This window comes from Poecilia formosa, unplaced genomic scaffold (assembly GCF_000485575.1).
Source record: "Poecilia formosa unplaced genomic scaffold, Poecilia_formosa-5.1.2 Scaffold2245, whole genome shotgun sequence".
Lineage (NCBI taxonomy): Eukaryota > Metazoa > Chordata > Actinopteri > Cyprinodontiformes > Poeciliidae > Poecilia > Poecilia formosa.
In genome coordinates this window covers 897-22,085 of record NW_006802184.1, presented here as the reverse complement: position 1 = coordinate 22,085, position 21,189 = coordinate 897, and the positions used below count along the sequence as shown (strand labels likewise).

General features: G+C 38.1%; 1 protein-coding gene across 2 annotated transcripts; it reads right to left on the bottom strand.

Annotated features, from left to right (window-relative positions):
• Window positions 1-9,249: 9,249 nt before the first annotated feature.
• LOC103133092 (glucocorticoid modulatory element-binding protein 1-like) lies at window positions 9,250-20,528 on the bottom strand. 2 transcript variants are annotated; one of them, XM_016667738.1, is made up of 10 exons: window positions 20,045-20,528; window positions 18,547-18,679; window positions 18,198-18,256; window positions 17,885-18,006; window positions 16,393-16,496; window positions 14,454-14,638; window positions 14,090-14,233; window positions 11,728-11,865; window positions 10,780-10,887; window positions 9,250-10,685 (listed from the first exon to the last, which is right to left on the bottom strand). In XM_016667738.1, the coding sequence occupies exons 2-10, from the start codon at window positions 18,660-18,662 to the stop codon at window positions 10,267-10,269; spliced, it is 1,395 nt and encodes a 464-aa protein (XP_016523224.1). In that variant the 5' UTR covers window positions 18,663-18,679; window positions 20,045-20,528; the 3' UTR covers window positions 9,250-10,266. The 2 variants fall into 2 exon arrangements, with proteins under 2 accessions (XP_016523224.1, XP_007544915.1); XM_007544853.2 differs by having other exon boundaries at window positions 20,070-20,528.
• Between the last annotated feature and the right edge of the window lie 661 nt (window positions 20,529-21,189).

The window sequence follows — 21,189 nt, the reverse complement described above, 5'->3', positions numbered from 1 at the left end:
CAGCATAGAGCTAATAGAGCAAATACCAGACGTAATTTGGGGAACAGAGCTGAGTGTGCGCATGAATTTGGATGACTGCGAAAAGGTTTGTGTCGGATTCCCATAAAACATGTTTATTTTTCAGCCAGTGTCTGTCCACCTCCGTGACTGATTTGAATTTTGAAAAGATTTTTATCCTGCTGAAACACTGGGGCCACAGATGACTGCAGGAAAAGGCTGAAATAACACAGTTTAATCAATAACATAAAATGAAACGAATAAAACGAAGAAGTCTCCTCTATCTGCAACCCCAGAAGCCCAGAGGCAGCAGCTTAACCCGCAGCCGGCCCAAAACATAAGCAAATTAACCCTCTGGGGCTTCAAGGGGCCTCAAAAGAGCTTGACTTCTCAATTTACCAATGAACTATGAGTCATTTCCACCATGCTAGTCATAGTTTTAAAATTATGTGATAATTTAATTTCACTGGTTTGTCGTTAGTTATCGTTAGCTTTATTTCAGACAGCTGACCACCAGTCCACAGCAAACTTGGGGAAATGCAGTGAGGCATTTCTCGAACTTATTTAAAGCGACTCTATTCACTCTGGAACTTTCTCTGAAATCCTTTTCAATGACTGCAAGTCCACAAATATGCAAATAATTAAGGCTTGGACAATTTAAATAGCCGATGTCACATCTTAAAATTTCTGTATTTAAGAAATTCATAGTTGATTGCACAGTTAAAATGATTTAAGCTGTCACAATGATCCCAAACTAAATTCTGCTGAGGGTTCATTTCAGTCACAGTTTTTGAGATGGGTGATTTGGCTCACTGCTCAGGGTAGCATGTTCTTTGGGGTGGCATGAGGTAGCAAATGATTACATAAACTAGTCTGCAAGTCATGATGGTTTCCAATGTGGTAATTAAGTATCACTTTTGGGGGCCTCTGGTCTGCATTTGATCTTCTTTGATCCAAAATCTAAAATACTTTGACTTGTCAAACTTGATCTGGACGTCCCACAATGACTGAAGATCCTTTAAAACTAGTCTAAACACAAAAATTGTCATCTTGATTTTTTGTTGTTGTTGTTGCTGTTGTTCATCAGGAATTAATTTACCCTAGCATTGAAAGTGCAATATATGCTAAAACTGAATTGCAATTTACACTATTATTACAAAATTCTGATCAGTTTTCTTAAAATGATTGATAAACTTCTGTCTGGGCTTTCCTCAATCCCAATAATCCAGTGGGTTAAGCATAGCCAAATGTATAATCAATATTGTGTAAAAATTTTAATAAATAATAATAGTAGTAGGGAAATTATAGCTGAAAAAAGCAGTTCATATTTCAGGTCAGACGATATTTATCACTACATGGTCACTGTCATAATGCTCTATGCCTACCTGTGATATCAGACAAACGAGCTTTTTATTTGTTTGTTTTTTGTCCCTATTGGTTCAATCCATCTGTAATAAAAAGCTATTGGTTTTTGCCAAATGGGGTTGGCGGGTGTATAAAGGAGGGCCTCGCCCAGGGCCAGGAACCTGCACTGGTTCCATGTCATCTTACCCCAGCTCTGTGTTCACCTTGGAGGAAAAAAGAAAAAAGAAATCTGCAGCTTTGAGAATCGATGGGAACAAGTTCTCCATAGAGAAAGAAGGATTTTGGTTTATGTAATCAATGATGATTCCTGTGCAACAACCCACACTGGGATGTCAAACTTTTATGGAGTCATTGAATCAACTATGAAACCTGATTCCAGAATGGAAAGTCTGCAGGTATTCAGTCTATGAAGGAATTGATTTGGCAAGTGGGGGGATTTGGGAGACTTGCAAATATTGACTCACATCTTCTTCGCACTTCATACCTCTCTCTCCCCCCTTCCTCTCTCAGTGGAGTTTTGTCCACATAATCAAATATTTTAATCTACCTGGGAATTTGAGTGGGCTTGGGTCAGATAGGTGCCGAGGACCGTGTTGTTTAGCAAAAATTCAACGCACTCTAGCGAGTGCCTTTCTAAATAAATAACATTTTTTTTTTAGGCTATGTCAAAAATATCGGATTCAATTTACAATAATGTGTAAGTTTTTTCCACCGCAATATTATCAAACTCCGAAGTCGCCACGGGACAAAAGCCGCAGATAAACGCAGGAACGCTGTGCCACAAAGTTGTCATCGTTCACCAGACCCGCTCCGCTCTTCCTCTCTGCAGACTTTCACACGCATGTTTGGAAAAAACAAGAAAGAAGGAAAGAAAAAACTTCCTAGCTTGACTGTAGGAGACTAAGGTCTACACCAGTCTTACCTGTTGGCCCCTCGATGCCGTCGGCGTAGATCTGGACACTTAAAATCAGCAGAAAGGCGCAGGTGTTCATCGTGTACATGTTTTAGTCCACTTTACATGTGACGAACAAGTCATTTCATTCACTCCGTGGGGTCCAGGAAGGCGGCAGCAGGCAAAGCGGAGTCCATCTATTTCCCTCAGTTTTGTTTTTTAACTGAGTGGAGTTTCCGAGACACTGGAGGGAGACAGGGCAGAGCTACTTCTGCAAACTGACGTCAGGGTAAACAGTTCAGGAGAGAAATTTTCTTTCCCGAGCCCACTTCCCCTCCCCAGCCTTCAGCTTTTCCACTCAAAGCATGAGCCGGGCGCCTCCAAGTGGTCAGGCGCAGGAACGGCACCCCGGTGTTCTGACATCGGCCAAGCTCAACTCGACACCGTGTGTGACCGTGTGCTCAAAATCACATGTTATCTGCCACATCTGTGGGAAATAGAAGATCTTTGGCTGCTTTGGGGGAACATGGCAGATATTTTGTACAATGTCCTCCACTTGGTTGACGTATATTTTAGTAGCAGTTTGATTTGAATTCAAAAGTATTCATACCCTTTTAATTTTTTTTTTTTTCACACCGTCACGTCACAACCACAAATTTCAACGTATTTTGTTGGGATTTTTTGTGTTAGACTCGCATAATTGTGAAGTGGAAGGAAAAACATTTTTCCAAATGAAAATCTGAAAACTGAATTGAGTTTAGTTTCAGCTAATATAAACCAACAGTTTGTAGGACCAGCTAACATTGCAAATACAAGCTGTCAAAGGTGTGTCGTCCAACTTAGTGCATCTGCAAACTGGATGAGGTGTTCCTGCCTTTTCCTCTTTGCAAAACAGCTCAATCACTCAGATTGAATGGAAAGCATCATTAAATATCAGGTTTCAAGCCTTGAAACATTCTGAGCTGGATTAAGGTCTGGACTTTGACTGGTTTTCAGAAGTCTGGTCCAGTTGTGGTTGTGAATCAACAAGCTGGGGGCCTTGAGATCCTGATTGGAAATTACATTAATTAAATAAAAATAATATTATCAAAATATTTTAATTGTGTAAATTTTAGAAGATATGATGAAATTCAGCTCTTTAAAAAAGCAGTAAATTAGGTTTTGATGCTGTTTGTCTCATTGCACTGCAGTTTAGTTTAGACTATCTTTTCGGAGAAATGCTTTACCGTCTGTAGTTATTTTCTCCTTCTTTTGCCACAAGTAGTTTGCATGAAGGGAAAGATTTACATTTTGGTCTAATCAGAGAAACTTCTTGCAATTTCTCTATAAAGGGCAACATTGTTTAGTGCATAAATAATAAATGTCCTGCCAACATGTTGTCACATCATCTGAGCTGCGCATCTCTGCAGTTGCTGTGCCAGAGTAACAATAGATCCCTTGATCCAACCTGACCACGATGCTCTTTGTTCAATAATATTGTCTAACACACCACTGACACCACACAGAGCTATTTATACTAAGATTAAATAACACACAGCCGTCTGGAGGCACTGTATTTTATTTAGGAGTAACAGAGTAAAGTGGCCTCAATGCAAAATACATGCCACGTCTTTCAGATTTTTATTTGTAAACCCTTAAAATAAAACTATGTGTCCTTTGTCTTTCACTTCTCAGTTGGTGCAGTCCTCTGTGTTGGTCTGCCACCAAAATTCCCAATGAGACTGTGATGTGACGATACGTGGAAAACCTCAATAAGGTATGAATACTTTTGCCAGGCAGCATAGTTTAGAGATCCAACATTTGGGATAAATTCAGACAGTGTAAAACAGTACTGGCTGCTGAAACATGAGTCAGCAGAGGCAACAGGTCTATGTTCTTGTTATTTCAGACAGCTACATGCCAGTCAACAACATTTGCAGTTCTACCTAAAATGTCACCCTGTCATGATTATTTTTCAAGTAGGCATCATTCCCATAGAAATTATAATGATTAACACGGTTTTGTTTTGGGGGATTTTTTTTGTCGTTTTTTTTTCCTCCCCTTGTTGCACCGATTTAATAATATCAAGTTGAAAAGTGACAGATTAATTTTAATTTGCTGGATTCTTTTTCCAGAGATGCCGGACAAGCAACACCAGAATGTGGAGCAAACACACGTCCCGTCTTGTCATTTGGTTCATGCTGCATCCCAAATCGTATAATGATAGGAAAACCCATGCTTGTCTATTGCAGGATTGTGACACCCAGACTCTAGGTGACATTTATAAGCACACATATTAACAAATGGCTGACACTGAGCTATTTTGTACAATACATCAGAATGTCAGTCTTTATAATAACCTTATTATAATATAGCTGATGATGTGTTTACCTGGACAGAGCTAGTTAAAAATGTTATACATTCTTGTGTCTAAAAATTGCATCGGAGATCCGTATATATAAAAATATTCTACACTGAAAAGGTTTGGTTTCCATTTTCCTTCTTTTTATTTTGTTTACAGCCAAGATAAGTCCCATATTCTCTCAGTTATGACAGGTACACATGCCTTTGCACCTTCCAATGACAGCTGCAAGGCATATTTCTCCATAAATTAGGAAGTTTGACATATTGTGTGTATTCAATTTGCATTTGATGGGGTTACTTTTCTCCATCTCTAGCAACAGCTGGTTATGTTATGTCCTTGAAATGTTGGACTGCAGAAATCACTTTTGGATTTAATGAAATGTGCACAAAGCAGATGCAAACATATGGCACAGGTGTAATAATTATTGCAAAGTAAGTGATCTGACGCATCTTTGCCAGGTCGTCTGACGTATCCATAGACTTGTAATGTAAATTGTTCATAAGAACGGACAGAGAAGTCTTGATCTTTTATACACATTTGACTGCTGTTACATAGTATCCTTCCCTGACCTGAGATAACAGGCTCAGTCTATCAGTAATGTCACCAGTCTAAATATGTTTTTAACCCTAAAGATTTTTGTGTATTAGAAGTGTTATCTGAATCATCTTACTTAGTCATAAAATCTTAAAAAAAAAAAAAAAAACTTGTAAAAAATTATACCATAGTTATTTAATTCAAAGTGAGCTTCCTATTTTATTCAATAAAATATCTGTTGGAAACTCTGAGTATGAAACTGTTTCTGCTTGGAGGAAACATGATTTGCAATCTCTGATTGTTTACATTGTTACTCTCTCACTTGTCTGAAGAATGTGGTGGGAAAAAAATGATTATTTTTCTTATTCACCGGCCAGTACTGCAAGCTTTCCAAAGTCCATAACTGACTGGCTGATCAGGCTTCTGTGGAGACGCCCTAACAAATGGCTGCTGGCTGCCAAGGCAGCTGAGTTCAAGTACTCTGGCAGAAAACTCAAAACTGATTCTTTTTTGTTTTTCTTTTGTTTGTTTTTGTTTTGTTTTTGTTTTTTGCATTCCACACTTTGTTCATTGATCCGGTTTTTGTATGAAGTTCTGGCAAAGTTTTATTTAGTTTTTCTTTTTTCACTTTTTTCTTTGTGTCCAATTAGGTTTCAAATTCAAAGTGAGCTCTCCACTCTGAGTGACCTTTTCAGCTGGACTAAATCTTCACAGCTGTGTTAAGATTTTCCAGTAAAGTAAACTGAGAGGCAGCAAAATAGAAGCTACTACCCTGGGAAACCTTTGAGAAAAGTTAAACTCTTAATAGTGCAAGACTGCATTTATTTCACATTCCTCTTCAAAAAAAAAAAAATCCTAAATTCTGATTCTATATATAAAGAGAAAGAGGTATCCAAATTAACTTGACTGGGGGGACAATAATTGTCCCTAAAGCCTATAACTATTGGTGCCACAGTAGTGAGGGAGCAACTGTAACTAAGCATTTCAAATAATCAGGAATGAGTGTTTTCATATTGCAGATGGGTTTTTTTTTTGTTGTTGTTTTTTTTTGGCAAATGAGGAAAGAGCTTTTGTGTCCATTTTGCTTTGGACCTCTCACATGGAAGATGAATCATAAACCCATTTTGGCTGCTGCAAGGGAGGCCTGCAGCACTTTTAGTTGTAAACCTCATTTAGAAGAAAAGAGCTGTTTTCTGATCTGAAACACTTAGGTGTGACAAGAAAGCAAAACAAGGGAGGGAAGCACTCTGTATTAACATCCAGCACAAAGATTGATGTTGAAGCAGCTCCTCTTTGGGATACCACATTTAGCTGTGACTCAGAACTAAATTGGCTATACGTCTTTCAATTTAGATGTTATGTGTGGACATTACAGCTGAATATTAAATTAAAGGTGGCCTAATAATTGTGTTTGCTATTTCCAAAAGGCGTTTGCCACATGGAGTCTAATATTATTAGTCCAGAATGGTAAATAAACAATCCATTGCACTCCGGATAATTTATTTAATTGTTCAGAGACTAACATATGTCAAGACGAAGCCTGTAATTACACCTGCTTGATATACGACAGACACGTATTTAAAGCACAATTATTGAAACAAAGGAAGTATTTTGATTGGGGTGTGTTTCGCTGCAATGCATTTCAGTGTGCAGTAATGTGATGTTGCAAAACACTGGCGAATTCAAACAGCAGAACAGGTGTCAGCAGAGATGCTGAGAGCTATGGAGTGATGATAGTCATTTTATCAGACGTTTTATCGACTGCCACTCATAACCCCGGACAAACACCTACATCTGGACGGGCTGTGCCGTGCGGCAATGTGTAATAACATATCATCACAGTTCTAAGAGAAGTTGTCAAAGGCAACACCATCACTGTCTATCTCAGCCTTGGCATGCAGAGCGGTGCTGAACACAAACAGGAAATCATACCAGGAAAAACGGCTGGATGATTATTTCCACGGAAAGGCCGCCTTGACGAAAGAAAGTGACATCTGTGATCGTTGGGTTAGTGGAAGCAAATACGTTTTGAAGAAAACACGAGTTGTGCTCTCTGAAGGGTCGTCTACTTTTTTAATCACACATTAGCTTCTGCTTTAGGAAGGGGATTCAGATCAGAGAGAAGAAGTGCAAGTGAAGTGAAAGTTTTTAATTTAAATGAAATTGTATGTGTAATTTACTGCTTGCCTGCATTAAGACTTTTTTCCTGTCTGGGCTGTCAGTATGTCCTCTGGCATCTTGCAGTTCTCACCCACAGCCTGGCAATAAAAGAATCAATAGCCTGAGAGGTGTGAACGTAGCTCTTAAAGAAAAATTTTAACACGTAATCACTATCTAACGAGGTGACTCTAGTCGTCATGGGTCTTTTTGAACAACATTATTTATCGCTATTACCAAAATATATGTCTAGATTTGCATATTGTAATTTGAGTATATCCAACAAGTGGAAACCAAATTAGCAAAAAAGCAGGGAGACACAGAAACCATATAGTACTTTTGGATGCAAAAGTAAAAAAAAAAAAAGCCCAGGGTAGAGTGTGTTTTGTGAATAGACTGATTTGATTTAATGGTTGAACAACTATCAAAAAAATAATAAGTAAATTATGAAACACTTACTTTAATGTGTCCTTTATTATTTAACATGAAAAACAGATCTAATTCATTTAATACAGTGCAAACTTCATAAGTTGACAATAAAACTATCTCATTCATTTCAAGTAGGGGTGCCAAAGTCCTCTACTCGAGAGCCAATATGCTGCATATTTTAGATGCATCCTTTCTCCAACGCACCTGAATCAAATGAATGGACTCGATACCAGACCTCTGAAAAGCTGACTGACTGAATATATAGAATAATATAGTAATTCTATATATCCCCACTATTCTATATATAGAATAATGGGAACTCAGACATTTGATTCATGTGTGTTTAAAAAGAGATTCATCCAAATGATGTAGAATAGCACAGATTTCAAGGACTGGACTTAGGCAACTCTGATTTAAAGTGTATGTAATTTGTAAAATATTCATTTAGTATTTGCATAGTTGCTTCCATTATGGATTCATTTTAATTTGTAAGCCTTATACATCAGCACATGTCTACCACTGCTCTAGTCAATTTAATTGATATTTTTAACTTGGTGAGTAGAAGATCTACAACAATTTCACACTGACTTTGACTCAATAGGTCACATGATCTAGAAGCTATTGAAGAAAAATACTAAATTTAAGCTAAAAAAAAAAAAGGTAACAAAAATATAAATTTAGTTAAATTGGAATAAAAATGCATGTGCCTTATATAGAGTTTAGTACAACAATTACACACTGATTTCTAGTCAATGTGGCACACAATATAGAAGCTATAGAAGAAAACATTATATTATTTAAAATTAAAGTTATTTAAAATATTGAATATGACTTGACATTTTAATAGAGGACAGTGTGTCTCATGTAAAAGCATGAATTACCAAGGCAAGGCGTTTATTAACATTTGTTTGACAGGAGTTTTCGGTTTGGAAATTTGTTGACAGTCCCTAGAGTGTTGAGGGAGCTAGAGAAAGGCTGGCTGAAATTAGCGTTCATAAATCAGATCAACCTTGAGCTAAACGCCGCTTGCTCAGCGGATATTGGAATATTTTTATTTTTGTTATCTATTTTTTTTTGTTGTTGTTGTTAAAATTTAGTATTTCTCTTCAATAGCTTGTAGGTCATGTGACCTATTGAGTCAAAATCAGTGTGTTCCACTAGTCTGTACAGATGAGGTACACTCATTTTTATTCGATTTGGCCCTTTTTTCCCTGTTGATACACAGCTCTACATTACCATGTCACCAGGTGACTCTGAACCCCTCCAGTCACTGAATAGAACAGATAAATGTGCCAAAACTGAAGTTATTATCTTTGGACCTAAAGAGGAACAGTCTAGAGTTATAGATCTAGAGTTGTAAACAAATCCAATAACAATTTAACCAATTAAATTATTATTTCTCTCTGCATATTACATGCAATGAAGTAAAAATAAATAATAAAACCAGTTTTTACAGTATAATTTACAATTTAAATCAAGATATCCCACATTTCAAACATATCTAAGTGTGTTTGCTTATTAGTTTGTTTTGTAAATTTAAACAACAAACTCGACTTGCAATAAATATGTCCTCTAATTCAAATTGGGCAAATATTTACAGCCAGATTAATTATAAAATAATTTAAAAATTACACACATAGTAATTTGGTGGATTTACATAGACAAAATGAGAGAGTGAGCTATTGCTGCTGTTAACCTTGTGTTCTCCTTTTGTATTTCTGTCCTTGGAAAGTACTGCTGGTTAGGTGCCTCTGTGTCTGTCTCCCTTCTGTCCCCCCAACTCCCAATTGTCTCCCGCTGATACTTTATGCATTCAGCTTGCCTTCCTTAACCTTTTACCAATAGGTCTCAAATGATTAACTGAATGTGACTGTACTGTATTATAATTCAGATTAAGTTAGAAGGTATGTAGATTAGTAACTGGCTAAATTTGATTCTTCATATCTTTTTTAGATAATTGGAAATGAATTGGACGGCATAATTTTAATGTAAAGTTACTTTGTTGTAACTGAGTTTATATAAAAGGTATAAAATTAAAAAGCAAAATGGTATTTTAAGTTCCTTGAGTACTGTGTGTTTTAGCATTATAAAAGTGAAAAATAAAAAAAATATACATTAACAATGTACATTACAGGTCAGCGTGTCAATAAAGAGATTATTTAATATTTTTTTCTTTGATTGAATTTTTCTTATAAAGTGCCTAAAACCAACACTTATTGTAAACATCACAATTTGTCTGGTGTACGTCTGTACCTCTGTTTCTGTAGTTATTACACCAAAAAAAAAAAACATTTATATACCAGTCAGCCACCACAATGTAACCATTAATAAGACACTGTTCTTCAGGAAATTCTGTTAGAAGTGTACAGTACCTTTATCTGGATATAGTTTATATATCCACCAGTGGTTCTAAAGACCCAATCCAATAGACATGGGATACCTCACAATGAGGAAGGTTTGTTCCACAACATATTAGTGAGTGTGGAGTCTCCGCTGCAGGTTTTCATTTAATCTCTTGCATTTTGCTCTCAGTTTGAGCCACAGAAATCTACTTAACGTTCTCTCTGCCATGCGAGCTTTTTGTCTTCCCCGCCTCGTCACATCTGATCGGACCATCTCCAGGAAGATGTACCGTCTTCTGTTTCATCTCTTTGTTCTGTCCTGAGGTATCTTTTTTCCCGTTGCCACTTTGGCCCACTCCGTCTGTCCTGCCGGCTCCAACAAGGTGACTCCAGCCAGCGGGGGCAGAGAAATGGCTAAAGACCTGAGCATGAGATGCAGCCGATAAACCAGTGAAAGAAAGCGGACGGATCACTGTGTTTGTCCTTTCATTCAACAGCCAGTCGTGCACGCGTCTTTTCTGCTGGCTCTGACGGTGAGGTCGGAGGTGTTTCAAGGATGAGGTCTTGTAAGATTTTCTTTGATTGCAGCTCTGCTTCCTGCGTTCCTCCGAGATCTCGTCCAGCACTACACAAAACAAGACAACAGTTAGTAAAATCCACCGGGGACATCAACGTGTGGACTGTGCATCGGCTGTTGGCAGCGTTCTCGACATACACACCGTGATGGATTTTACTTTCTTGGTTCTGAGTGCATCGAAGGTCCAGGGCTTGTTTCACCGAGTCCAAAAGTCCAAACATCTCACACAGAGAATTCAGTATATGAGCATCTGACCCAACAAAAAAAAAAAGAAAATAAGTCAAAGTGTTGAATAACAATCTTTTTTCAATTGTACATAAGCAATTCAAGTGAAAAAAAAATCTATATTTATAAGCTTGTTTTTTCCCAAAACCTTGGCATTCACTTATATTCAACCCGCCTTCATTCAGAACCATGCACGCCGTAATTATAGCTTTTTTGGGGTTTAGATTGAGATACTTTTTGCAAAACAACTCAAGCTCAATCAGTTTTCGACAAAGAGCATCTGTAAAGATTAATTTATGATGTGCAGTTCTAGTTTTCTGCCACACATATTGCATATAGTAGGTCAAAAGGTATCATTTTGTTTTAGCTGACTAAAGTCTCCTCTTCTACATCATTGCCGTGTTTCTTATAACAGTTTTCTGCCTGCCATCCTTCCAGATTGGTGGAGTTTACATCTCAGAGTTACTATTAATATAAACTTCCACCTGAGATGTAAATCTCTGCAGCTCCTAATTTCCCATAAAAACAAACCCTTGAAAACCTTCACAGTACATCTGGTGTAAATTACACAGCTGTATGTCATAGGTTTGATAGCTCTTGATTTTATTTAGAAGTACATGCAGTTAAATACAAACGCATGCTAGACTTTCCAGATTCTTATTTATAAAGTATTTAAAAAGCATGGATCATTTTCCTTACACTTCATAATTTTGCACTACTTTGTGTTGGTCTGCCACATAAAATCCCAATAAAATAAGCTGAATCTTGAAATTGCAATGTGGGGGGAGGGGGGAGAGCGAAAAGTTCAAGTGTTGTAATACTTCTGCGAGGCACTGAGTGTGAATGTGACGACACAGTTTGATACCTGTCTCCTGCAGGCTGCCGTTCTCGCTGCGAAGCTCGACACCTTTAAGGGTGTTCACAAGTTTAGCATGGAGGCCAGACAGAACATCCACCATCAGCCCAGACTCTGCTACACCCCTCCAAAGTCTCATCACTCCACCTGAAGAGGATCGATTACATGATAAGAACTCTGCGCATATGAGAGTTGCATTAAGGGGTTTAAAAATGGCCACAGAGAAATTAGAGAAAGCCATAAATGCACCAGTATAGATTTGATGCACATGAAGATATGAATTCCAGTGTGGGATGTTAAATTAAAAAAAACAAAGTAAAGAAATACGGTAAAGATTAATAAGTAATCTGTGATAAATGTGGTGGAAAGGAGAAGCAAGGGGACATCCGGGGCTGTGATTTCAAGTAAAAAACATAGGAAATGACAGAACTAGATGCCATAGATGGATAAAAAAAAACCATTTAAAAAGAAGTGAAAGAAGAGAAGGTGTTAAATAGGAAACAGATGTTGGGAGGAAAGAGCAGAAAAATGGGTTAGGAATGAGGAGCTCTCTGAAGGCAGAAAGGAGGGCAGGATGGATTTGAAGGAGAATGAAATATAACTTGATGTCGGCACAAAACTGATAAAAACAGAAGTTAGGTTAGGGTGATGAAGTGCAGAGCATGCGGGATGTGTTATCTTAGAGGAAATGAATGTATGCCCCCTGATGTTTGCTTAAACTCCCGTCACGATGGTAAAATATTTGAAAGTGTTCCAGTTCCCATTTACATTTATAAGTTTGCTTAATTCATTCCTCCATGAGGGGAATACAAACTAGAATGAAGCACATTTCCGTGGAGCTGAACAGCTCCAGCTCAAGAGGTTGAGCACGCTCGCTGAGAATTATCTACTTGTTCGAAAGTCAGCGACAAGCAATCCTGAACGTGCAGCGAGGCGCTTCAATCTGCTTTGCAGGGCATCATGAGCGGGCCGTTTTACTGACCGAGCTCCGCCTGGAACGGTGCCTGATCATGTCACCTTTAAAAGCTTTTAAATCAAAGCTGCAGCCCCGGCAAGTAAAAAGGCCACACCTGGAAATGTCAGCTGCTGTCTGCGGCTTTATAAATGGACATGACTCTTCCCCCTGACTGTGGTCAGCAACTTTTTAAGGACAAGTCGGCAGGAGCATCCCACAACTGCCAATTCAGAGGTTCGTCGGCTCGCTGTGTCAGAGAGGTCAAACCTCTCGTGGTTGCGAGAGGCGAGACGAGAGCGATGGCTGGACAAACCCTGTGTAAATCTTTTTGAGAACCTGTCCTACAAAAGACCTCTTCTCTTGAGAAAAGATCCTTTCTGCACATTACCGTCTGGCAGATGATTTTTCTTTTCTTTTTTGTTTTTTGGTGGCAAGGTGATTAAACTTTCCCTTCTACAGAACTGAAAATACAACACCTTCCGCAATTAGCATCCCTGGTACAAATATGTATACAAGCTTTAAAATGATTGATTTTAAATGCTTTTGCCACCGTTATCCAACATTGATCATATTTACGTCCAGACTTGAATAAGTTTGGTTTTGGATCATTGTCCTGCTTCATAAAATCTGAGATGAGCTGATGGTTGGACATTTCTGGTAGAAGCAGAATTCATGGTTCAGTTATGAATCATGAATTTTGGGGGCAACTCAGCAGCCCCCAAAACTATCACACCGCCACCACCATGTCTGAATGTTGATGTTACGATGTGTTTTTTTCTGAAATTATGAGTGTCCAAGATGTTAACAGCATTCAAACCTTCTAAAAAGCTCAACATTTGTCTCATCAGTTCATGGACTGTTTCCTAAAAAGTCTTCAGATCATGATTTTTTTTTTTTTGGCTGGGATTTATGTTCTTCTTAGTTAGATGTGGTTTTGGACCTGAAATTTTATTCAATTACTTAATGAATAGAATAATATTATTCAATTAATATGAGTTGATTGTTGACAACTTTTAGTTTCAATATTAGCAATTTTTTGATTCTATATCAAAGAATCAAATCATCTTTGGTGGAGAAACTGAACTTAGGTTTCCCAAAAAATACGGTTAATCACTGTTAATTAATGACATAACAAAGATGGTGATCACTTCTCACACCCCAATGTTAGTGTACTCAATCAAAAGGTTGGATTTTTCTCATTTTTTCAATGTGAAATTATTACCAGGACTGTAAAAATTATACATATTTCAATATTTTACCAGTACAAATTGTGATTATATGTGTCATGTATATCAAAATACGATTAACCAAAGAATAATCCGAAAGTGTGACATGATGGTGGCCAACAGGTCGAAACCAGGTGTCTAATTGAACATATATATTGAATCAATAAACATTATTTTGCCTTTTATTTACCAAGTGAATCAGCTCTCTTTATGTTGGCAGGATGTCCGTTGTTTGTGGAGTTTACAAGCTGTGTTGAACCATTACTCTGCTCTGATGCCGCTCCAACCATTTCCTCCAAAGACTCCTCCAACTCCACTGCATTGCCCGCTTCCCCTTAAATAGGACCAGAGCAGACACATTTAGTTAATAAAGAGCTAAAGCTGTTATGTCTGTGTAAAATTAGCTTCAAATCCTAAATATTTATCATATTTTGGTGCTTGGTTTCAAAGTGATCTTCAATTTATTGGTTTGAAATGTCAATGCTAAAAACAGTGGTTAGAGCATATGTGATTGGTATGAAAACAGGAAACTTTAAGTGCCAACTGTAATCTACCTGTCACAGTAGCCAGCTGTCCCCCAACAGGCTCGAGAGCCAAACACGACAGGCTTGGTTGCACCAAGGCCCCTGGAGGAGGCCGGGTGTTGTTCATCAGCACATCGAGCTTGGTGCTGCGGCAGGTGTTGCTGCACACTGACTCATGCTGGTAGAAATCTATCTGGCCAGAGTCCATCATTTTCCTGCAAAGGGGACAGGCAGGTTACAATAATATGGCAAAGTGTCTGAGAAAATATTTTTCTTTTTTTTTTTTTTTTTGCTTTCGCAGTCGCATGGGAGACGTTTGGTCTGAACAATCCTAACAGCCTCTCGCTATTTTGTTTGATGCGGGGCTTGTTGGTCAGCCCTCCGGAGGCATAAAGATAAAAAGAACAGATGCCGCCTGTTGGGTTTTGCGTGTTGCCTCCCAGCAACACCAACAGCAAGTGCAAACACGATAAAGAGGTGAGAAGTGCTGCTCGAAGGCTTATATGTGAACCATTTGATCCTGCTATCATCACAGTTGTGATTACCCACTGCCTCTGGTATGCAGGCTCAAACAGACACTAAAACAGAGATGTGCACATTGGATTTTGCATTAAAGCAATCCTGACGGTGGTTCACCGCAGTGAATTCTAAAAGTATTAAAACCCCATTTTTCCCACATTTTGTCATATTGCAACCACAAAATGTAACTGCATTTATTGGATTTTCATATGACAGACCAACACAAAGTAGTAGTGTGGATAAGAACCATCGCATGACAATAAAATGTGTTTTAAAAATAACTACGATCAGTGTGGCACGCATTTGTATGCAACTCCTCTAACGTCAACGCTTTGTAGAAACATCTTTCTCTTCAAGCTTTTGGAGTTTTCTCTCCATCAGCTTCACCCAGACTGAAACCGTTTCACATTCCTTCTTTACAAAAATAGTTCAAGTGCAGTCAGATTGGATGTAAACCATATGTGGACAGTTATTTTCAAGTCCTGCCACAAACTCTGTCTTGGATTTAGGACTGGGCTTTGACTGAGCCGTTCTCATAAAGAAATATGCTTTAATCCTAACCATCGTAGCTATGGCTTTGGGTCATTTTCCGGTTGGAAGGTGAACATTTGCACCACTCTCAAGTCTTTTTTTGCAGCCTCCTATGGACTTTAACCAGCTTCCCTATCAATGTAAAGAAAAAAGTTTACTAAAGCATCCTGGTATCGACATTTGTCAAAGGGGGGATGGTGTTTTGAGGAGGAATTGCAGTATGACACAGAAGGTTCCCTTTTGGTCTTGCTTGAGCAGAGTACCTTCTTCCACGTGTTTGTTGGTTTTGCCTCATGGTCTGTGGAAAACTCCTAGTGACACTTCGAATGCTTGTCTTTCAACAATGACTTTCTCAAATAAAGTCATTTGGCCTCTACTCAAAGGCCAGATTTGTGGAGTATAAAAAGTTATCTAATAGACCAATTCAACCTGAGCAGAGTATCTTTGCAGCTCCTCCATGAATATATGTTGTTGGCTTTTTTTTTTACTAATGTTCTCTACCAAATCTTTAATGCCTTCACAGAATAATGCACTTAAGTTACACACCATTTGACCCTATTTATTATCTGTCTTTAAAGAAGCATGGTTGCACTGGATTTTATGTAGGTGTATTAGACGAAGAGGGAATAAATACAAATGCAGATTTTTCTTTAGAACCAATAAACAGGTATGCTTCTCCTTCCATTTTTATGCTTTGTATCGGTCTATCACAGAAAATCCCAACAGATTACATTGAAGTTTGTGGTTGCAACATGAACAAATTTGGATGGCACTAAGGCTCTGAATAGTTTCACAAGATGCCGCACAAGACAAGACATTCATCTGTTTTAAAATGATAAACATGACAGTCGGCACAAGAAAGTGGAACTAAAGGTTGTTAACAGAAAGACAGATGTTTCTTAATGTTTCATAATCTTACCTGAGCATAACCCCTCCCACTCTGATGGCTCTTTTCCAGTCCTTCAGAGTGGCTTTTCCTGCCAAGTGTACAAACTGCTTGGGACTAATGAGCTGGTCATTGAACTGTAAAAAGCAAGACAGGGCAATTTACATCATGTAAACAGTCATATAAAAAGTAAAATAGGCTGTTAACCCATGTAATGATTAGCCTACATTTTATTCCTCTGGAATAATTTACAATTCAATCAACCACACAAGAAAAACAGAAAGGTATTAAGTTAATAACATCATAAATGTGTTACGATATAGACGGAAATCTGTGGAGTTTGAAACGACAAAGGGTGGGAGAAATCTGCCTCAAGCAACAGGAGTATCGAATCTGAGCATGAAAATATAAATTACTCTTTTTGGAGGAAGCTCATTCATCCATTTCTTTTTGTAGAAAAAGGAGAAATCACAGATTTGACACAGAGTTATTTCATCTGAACATTCTGGCTTTGCAAAATGTACTAAGAAAAATGTGAAGTGATTTTTTTCTTTTTTTTTTTGATTGAAAATCATTCTCTAACAGGAGATCCATCATGGAAGAAATGTATAAAAGTCTTTCAAAGCAGGACTTCAACCCAGTGTGCCGGAGCACTCAGCTGTGTATAAAAGTGGTGACAGGCACAAACAAATTGCAAAAGTTGCAAAAAGAAAACAGTGCACTACAGGCAACAAAGGTCAAAACACAAAGGGACAGGAACCTGAAAGTCACACACCTTGAAAATTGAAAAATGCACAACAGACGAATGGAGATAATGTCAGAAGGAGATAGAATGTATGTATAGAAAAGCCAAATATAAAGCATTTCTAATACCAACAAAGAAACCATGGTTAGTGTGGATTAAAGACGTAAAAGCAGAGGTGAAAAACTGATGTCTGGAGAAAAGTGGTATTTAGTGTCAAATCAAAATTCAATGATGGGACGATGTTGGTGGTTCAGTTGGCTGCAGATTCCGTGAAGCATCTAAACCTAATGTGTTAAATGTCAAGAAGATTTCTAAAGCTACTGATAACTGATTGATAAGTCAATCAGTACCTCTGCTAGTAATACCCAGATGGAAATTTAGGCTATTGTGTTTTGTCACTTATTATGGAGTTTCATAAAATATTTATTAGGTGGGTCTATTTGTCTATTTGTCTATTTTCTTTGCAAAAAAAAAAAGAAGAAAAAACTTAAAACGCTGTAAGTGTGATCAGTTTATTGAAATAGGGAACAGTTCAACACATTCTCTAAAAGTGTGAGTCCATGTTTTGTTGTTTTTGTTTGGTAGAAGTTGAACTTGTGTCCCCCAGGACAAAACCTTTTTCCTGATTAGTCTCTCATTTAAATGTCAAGATAGTAAGAGAAAGAATAAATCTAAAGGAACAATGCAGCAAAGATTTTTTTTTTTTTTAAAAAGTACACCGTGGTTGGCTCTCCCGTAATAAATCAGCACTTCTTGGACACATTCAGCATATTGACCTACCTTAACACATCGTACATTGATTCCAGGACAGACAAACTTCTTAAACAGCAGGACTGCTGCGCTGTCTCCACAAGTGATGGGGTAGCCATACTCTATCTCTGTTCCATCGGCTTCACAGTCACCTTCACAGGACGCAGCAAAAAAAACATCACCGGAAGAATAATCGAACAATTACAACACTGAGACTATCACCCAGCACTATGCTGAGTACTATACATAATGATTCTGTTGTATTGAACAAAATGTGTGTTTTTTGTATATGTTCATTAAGTTTTAAAGAGATAATATTTTTGGTTTGCATGCCTTTACTTACTTTGATGTGTCTCTATCGCTAAAACTCTGGTGGCAGTACCGACACTGTCGCCATTTAGCCTGCAGAGGGCGACATAAATTCACATTTGAAATTAAACAAACCTTACTTTACTTTCTCTGCACACTGGACTGTTGCGTTAACTTAAGAATATACAGCATATACAATACAAACAGTCATTTTTCTACATCAGTTTAGCTCACACACAGATATAATGGGACAATAATGGTTTTGTTGTTTTCTTTTTTGTATTCCCTCCAGGCTTTGGTTATTTAAAAATGTGATTCTGATATGAAGACTAAGACTTAAACTCCAAGGCAACGACTGGTACCCCTCCGTGCAATCGTCTTACCCATTTAGCTGCAGGATGATTTGTCTCTGATGGATGTTGTCCCTGCATTCCTGTTTCTCTGTTTTAACCACCATGACTTTGCCTGAAGGCTCAGAGACCCATTCAGCAGCAGCCATCTCACCTCCCAGCAGGGCTGTACAGAGACAACAGGTGAATCACATTAATGTTCAGATCAAACACAAATACTTTCCATTACATATTTTTGGATAAAAATAATTTCCTGTTGTTTCAGAATTAATTCATGCCTAGGTTAAAACAGCCTCTGCATGCTGGGATATTCTAGATGAGGAATGCAGCTTATTCAGAACATTTTCCAACTCTAATGTGAGAGGTTCCATACAATTCCATATAAAAAAAATCTATTGGATGGGGGATAAGAAAAACCACACAACCCTGGTTTAATTTATTGTTAGTATTCAGTGCTCTGGAGTTCACGCCTGCTTTGTTTTTAGGGAATTTGATCAACTGTGGAGTTCAGCTCTTAAAAGTAGGATTTTCTTGACATTTTAATTACGTTATTTAGCTAAAATCATCATTCACAATAAGGTTACAAAAAATGAAAATAATCTGATTGTACAAAAGCATCAGGCAACAGAAGAGACCAAAAGTTCATCCAAAAAAATATCTTTACTAAAAACAGTGTGCCAAAAATGACTGTCTCAATGACCAATGGATTTATCTTTGATGATGAACTCCAAGTCTTTGAGATTAAAAAAACGTTCTTTTCCTAATCTTAAACTCCATACAAAGAGTCCATACTTTGCCAGAAGGAGCATGTTAGTGAAATTAAATAACCTGGAATGTTTTGGACTTAACCGTAATTTCAAAATGTGGTCGTAAAACTGATGATGATGAATTATTTCAAAACCATTTCTTTTGTTGCGGTTAACGCAAATGTATCTTGTACAATTCAACTGACAAACTTTATTGTCTATGAAAAACGTTTTTAAAAAGCGGAATAAGTGTTCAAACTTCAACAATTGCGTGACATTTGCTCGTTTGTGTCTTTCAGCAAAAACCCATAGTTTTCAGAGAGGTTCTTAATGTCAATGTCCATTCATTAGATGGGCACAAAACAATCTGCTGCATCACCGCGGCGTATATCAGTAATTGGGGAAAAGTTGAAACAATAGTGACATTCCTGTAGCAGCGAGTCAGGAAGGCTGTGAGGCCGAAAGTAACACAGAATATTAGCTGCAGGAATTGTAATGTCTGGATTAAATGTAATGAGTTAAACTTGAAATGTTTAGTCATTTATGTGAGACAAGGTATGATGGGAAACTAATTTCAATTCTTATACTCTTGTCATGAGCCGCTCTCAATTTGACAGTGAACGCAAATGCAATTGAAGCCTTTGCAATAATAGAACAAGAACAGCCTATCTTTCAGGAGAACTTAACGAAAGGAAGAAACAGCTAACCACAGTATCAGACAGACTACAATGAACTAAATATATTCAGCCGTTTTCTTCAAATTAGTCTATATTGGATTAGCATACCCGGACAGTTGCGTGCCTTTCTTACCCTCTTCACAGCCTCACTCTGACGTCTGTTGGTGCGGCATCACGCACCCCTGTCGCGCGTTCCCGTCCCACACAGGATCCACAGAAACAAAAACCGGGGTCCACTTCCACTCCTCGCACTCTACGGTGTAAACAGCGTAAAAAAATAATTAATCCTCCGCTTGTTCAGAGGGACACGGCAGCGTGAGCCAAGCTGTGTCGCTGCCCTTCCTGCAGCCAAGGCAGCGTTTGCCTGAGAAGCATCTGTCCCGCTGTCACGAGAACCGCTCTGTTGGCACGCGATGTGTAACTCGGTCAAACTGTCCTCGTGAGGCTGGATTTGTGCTCCACTGTAAAAGTTCACGGGCAGGGCGACTTTATTCACCCGGTATTTAAATTTCTCCTCCACACACACAAACAGAAAGCAGAAAACACTGCATAAGAAATACTTCAGTAATATGTGAGTATCATATTCTTATTAGTGATCTGGGACTACAAGCTTGACGTGTTCTGCTGTTGCCTGTATTTCACCAGTAGATGGCAGTTTCGCACTTAAGTTGATGACAACTATTGAGCAAACGCAACACGATAGGGATTAATAATTGTTGCTCGTTGTGATTTTGCGAGTTAAATGGACCGTTTTCGACTTTTGATAAGGTTTAATGGGATAAAATTCGTAAGCATGGGCTGACTAGTGATGCCGAGTGAGGACAGCATAGCTCACATAGTGCTAGATGATTCTTCTCACGTTCCTTTTTTAGTATTTTTCCTGGGACTTTAGTTTGTATCTATTTGTTCTGCTGGAATAACTTCTAAAAGTCTGTCATTTACCTTTTTTGGAGGATAATATTTCTACTTGAAGTCCTCTCTTGGACTTCAAGTTGAAATCATATTTGGACCACATAACTTCACTGCTTTCTTCATGTGAAAATGTAGTCACAGTGGATAGTGGTAGATTGTTTTACTCGTGGGCAAAATTCTTTCTTTCCTTTCTCTATTGTCTTTGAGCTAGTTTGTTGGTATGCTGCTTTTCGTAAATATGGCATTTACACAGGTAGTGCTATGAAAACCTCTACAACCACTGTGCTGGCGTGAACAAATACAGACACATTTGGAGTCCCATACATTTGGAATGGAATGCC

Excerpts from the sequence above, each read along its gene's own strand:
- LOC103133092 (XM_016667738.1), bottom strand. The coding sequence starts at position 18,662 with ATGGCTGCTGCTGAATGGGTCTCTGAGCCTTCAGGCAAAGTCATGGTG. Across the intron at positions 14,639-16,392 it reads GTGGGAGGGGTTATGCTCAG|GAAAATGATGGACTCTGGCC; the intron begins GTAAGATTATGA and ends TCCCCTTTGCAG. Across the intron at positions 10,888-11,727 it reads CGGCAGCCTGCAGGAGACAG|ATGCTCATATACTGAATTCT; the intron begins GTATCAAACTGT and ends TTGTTGGGTCAG.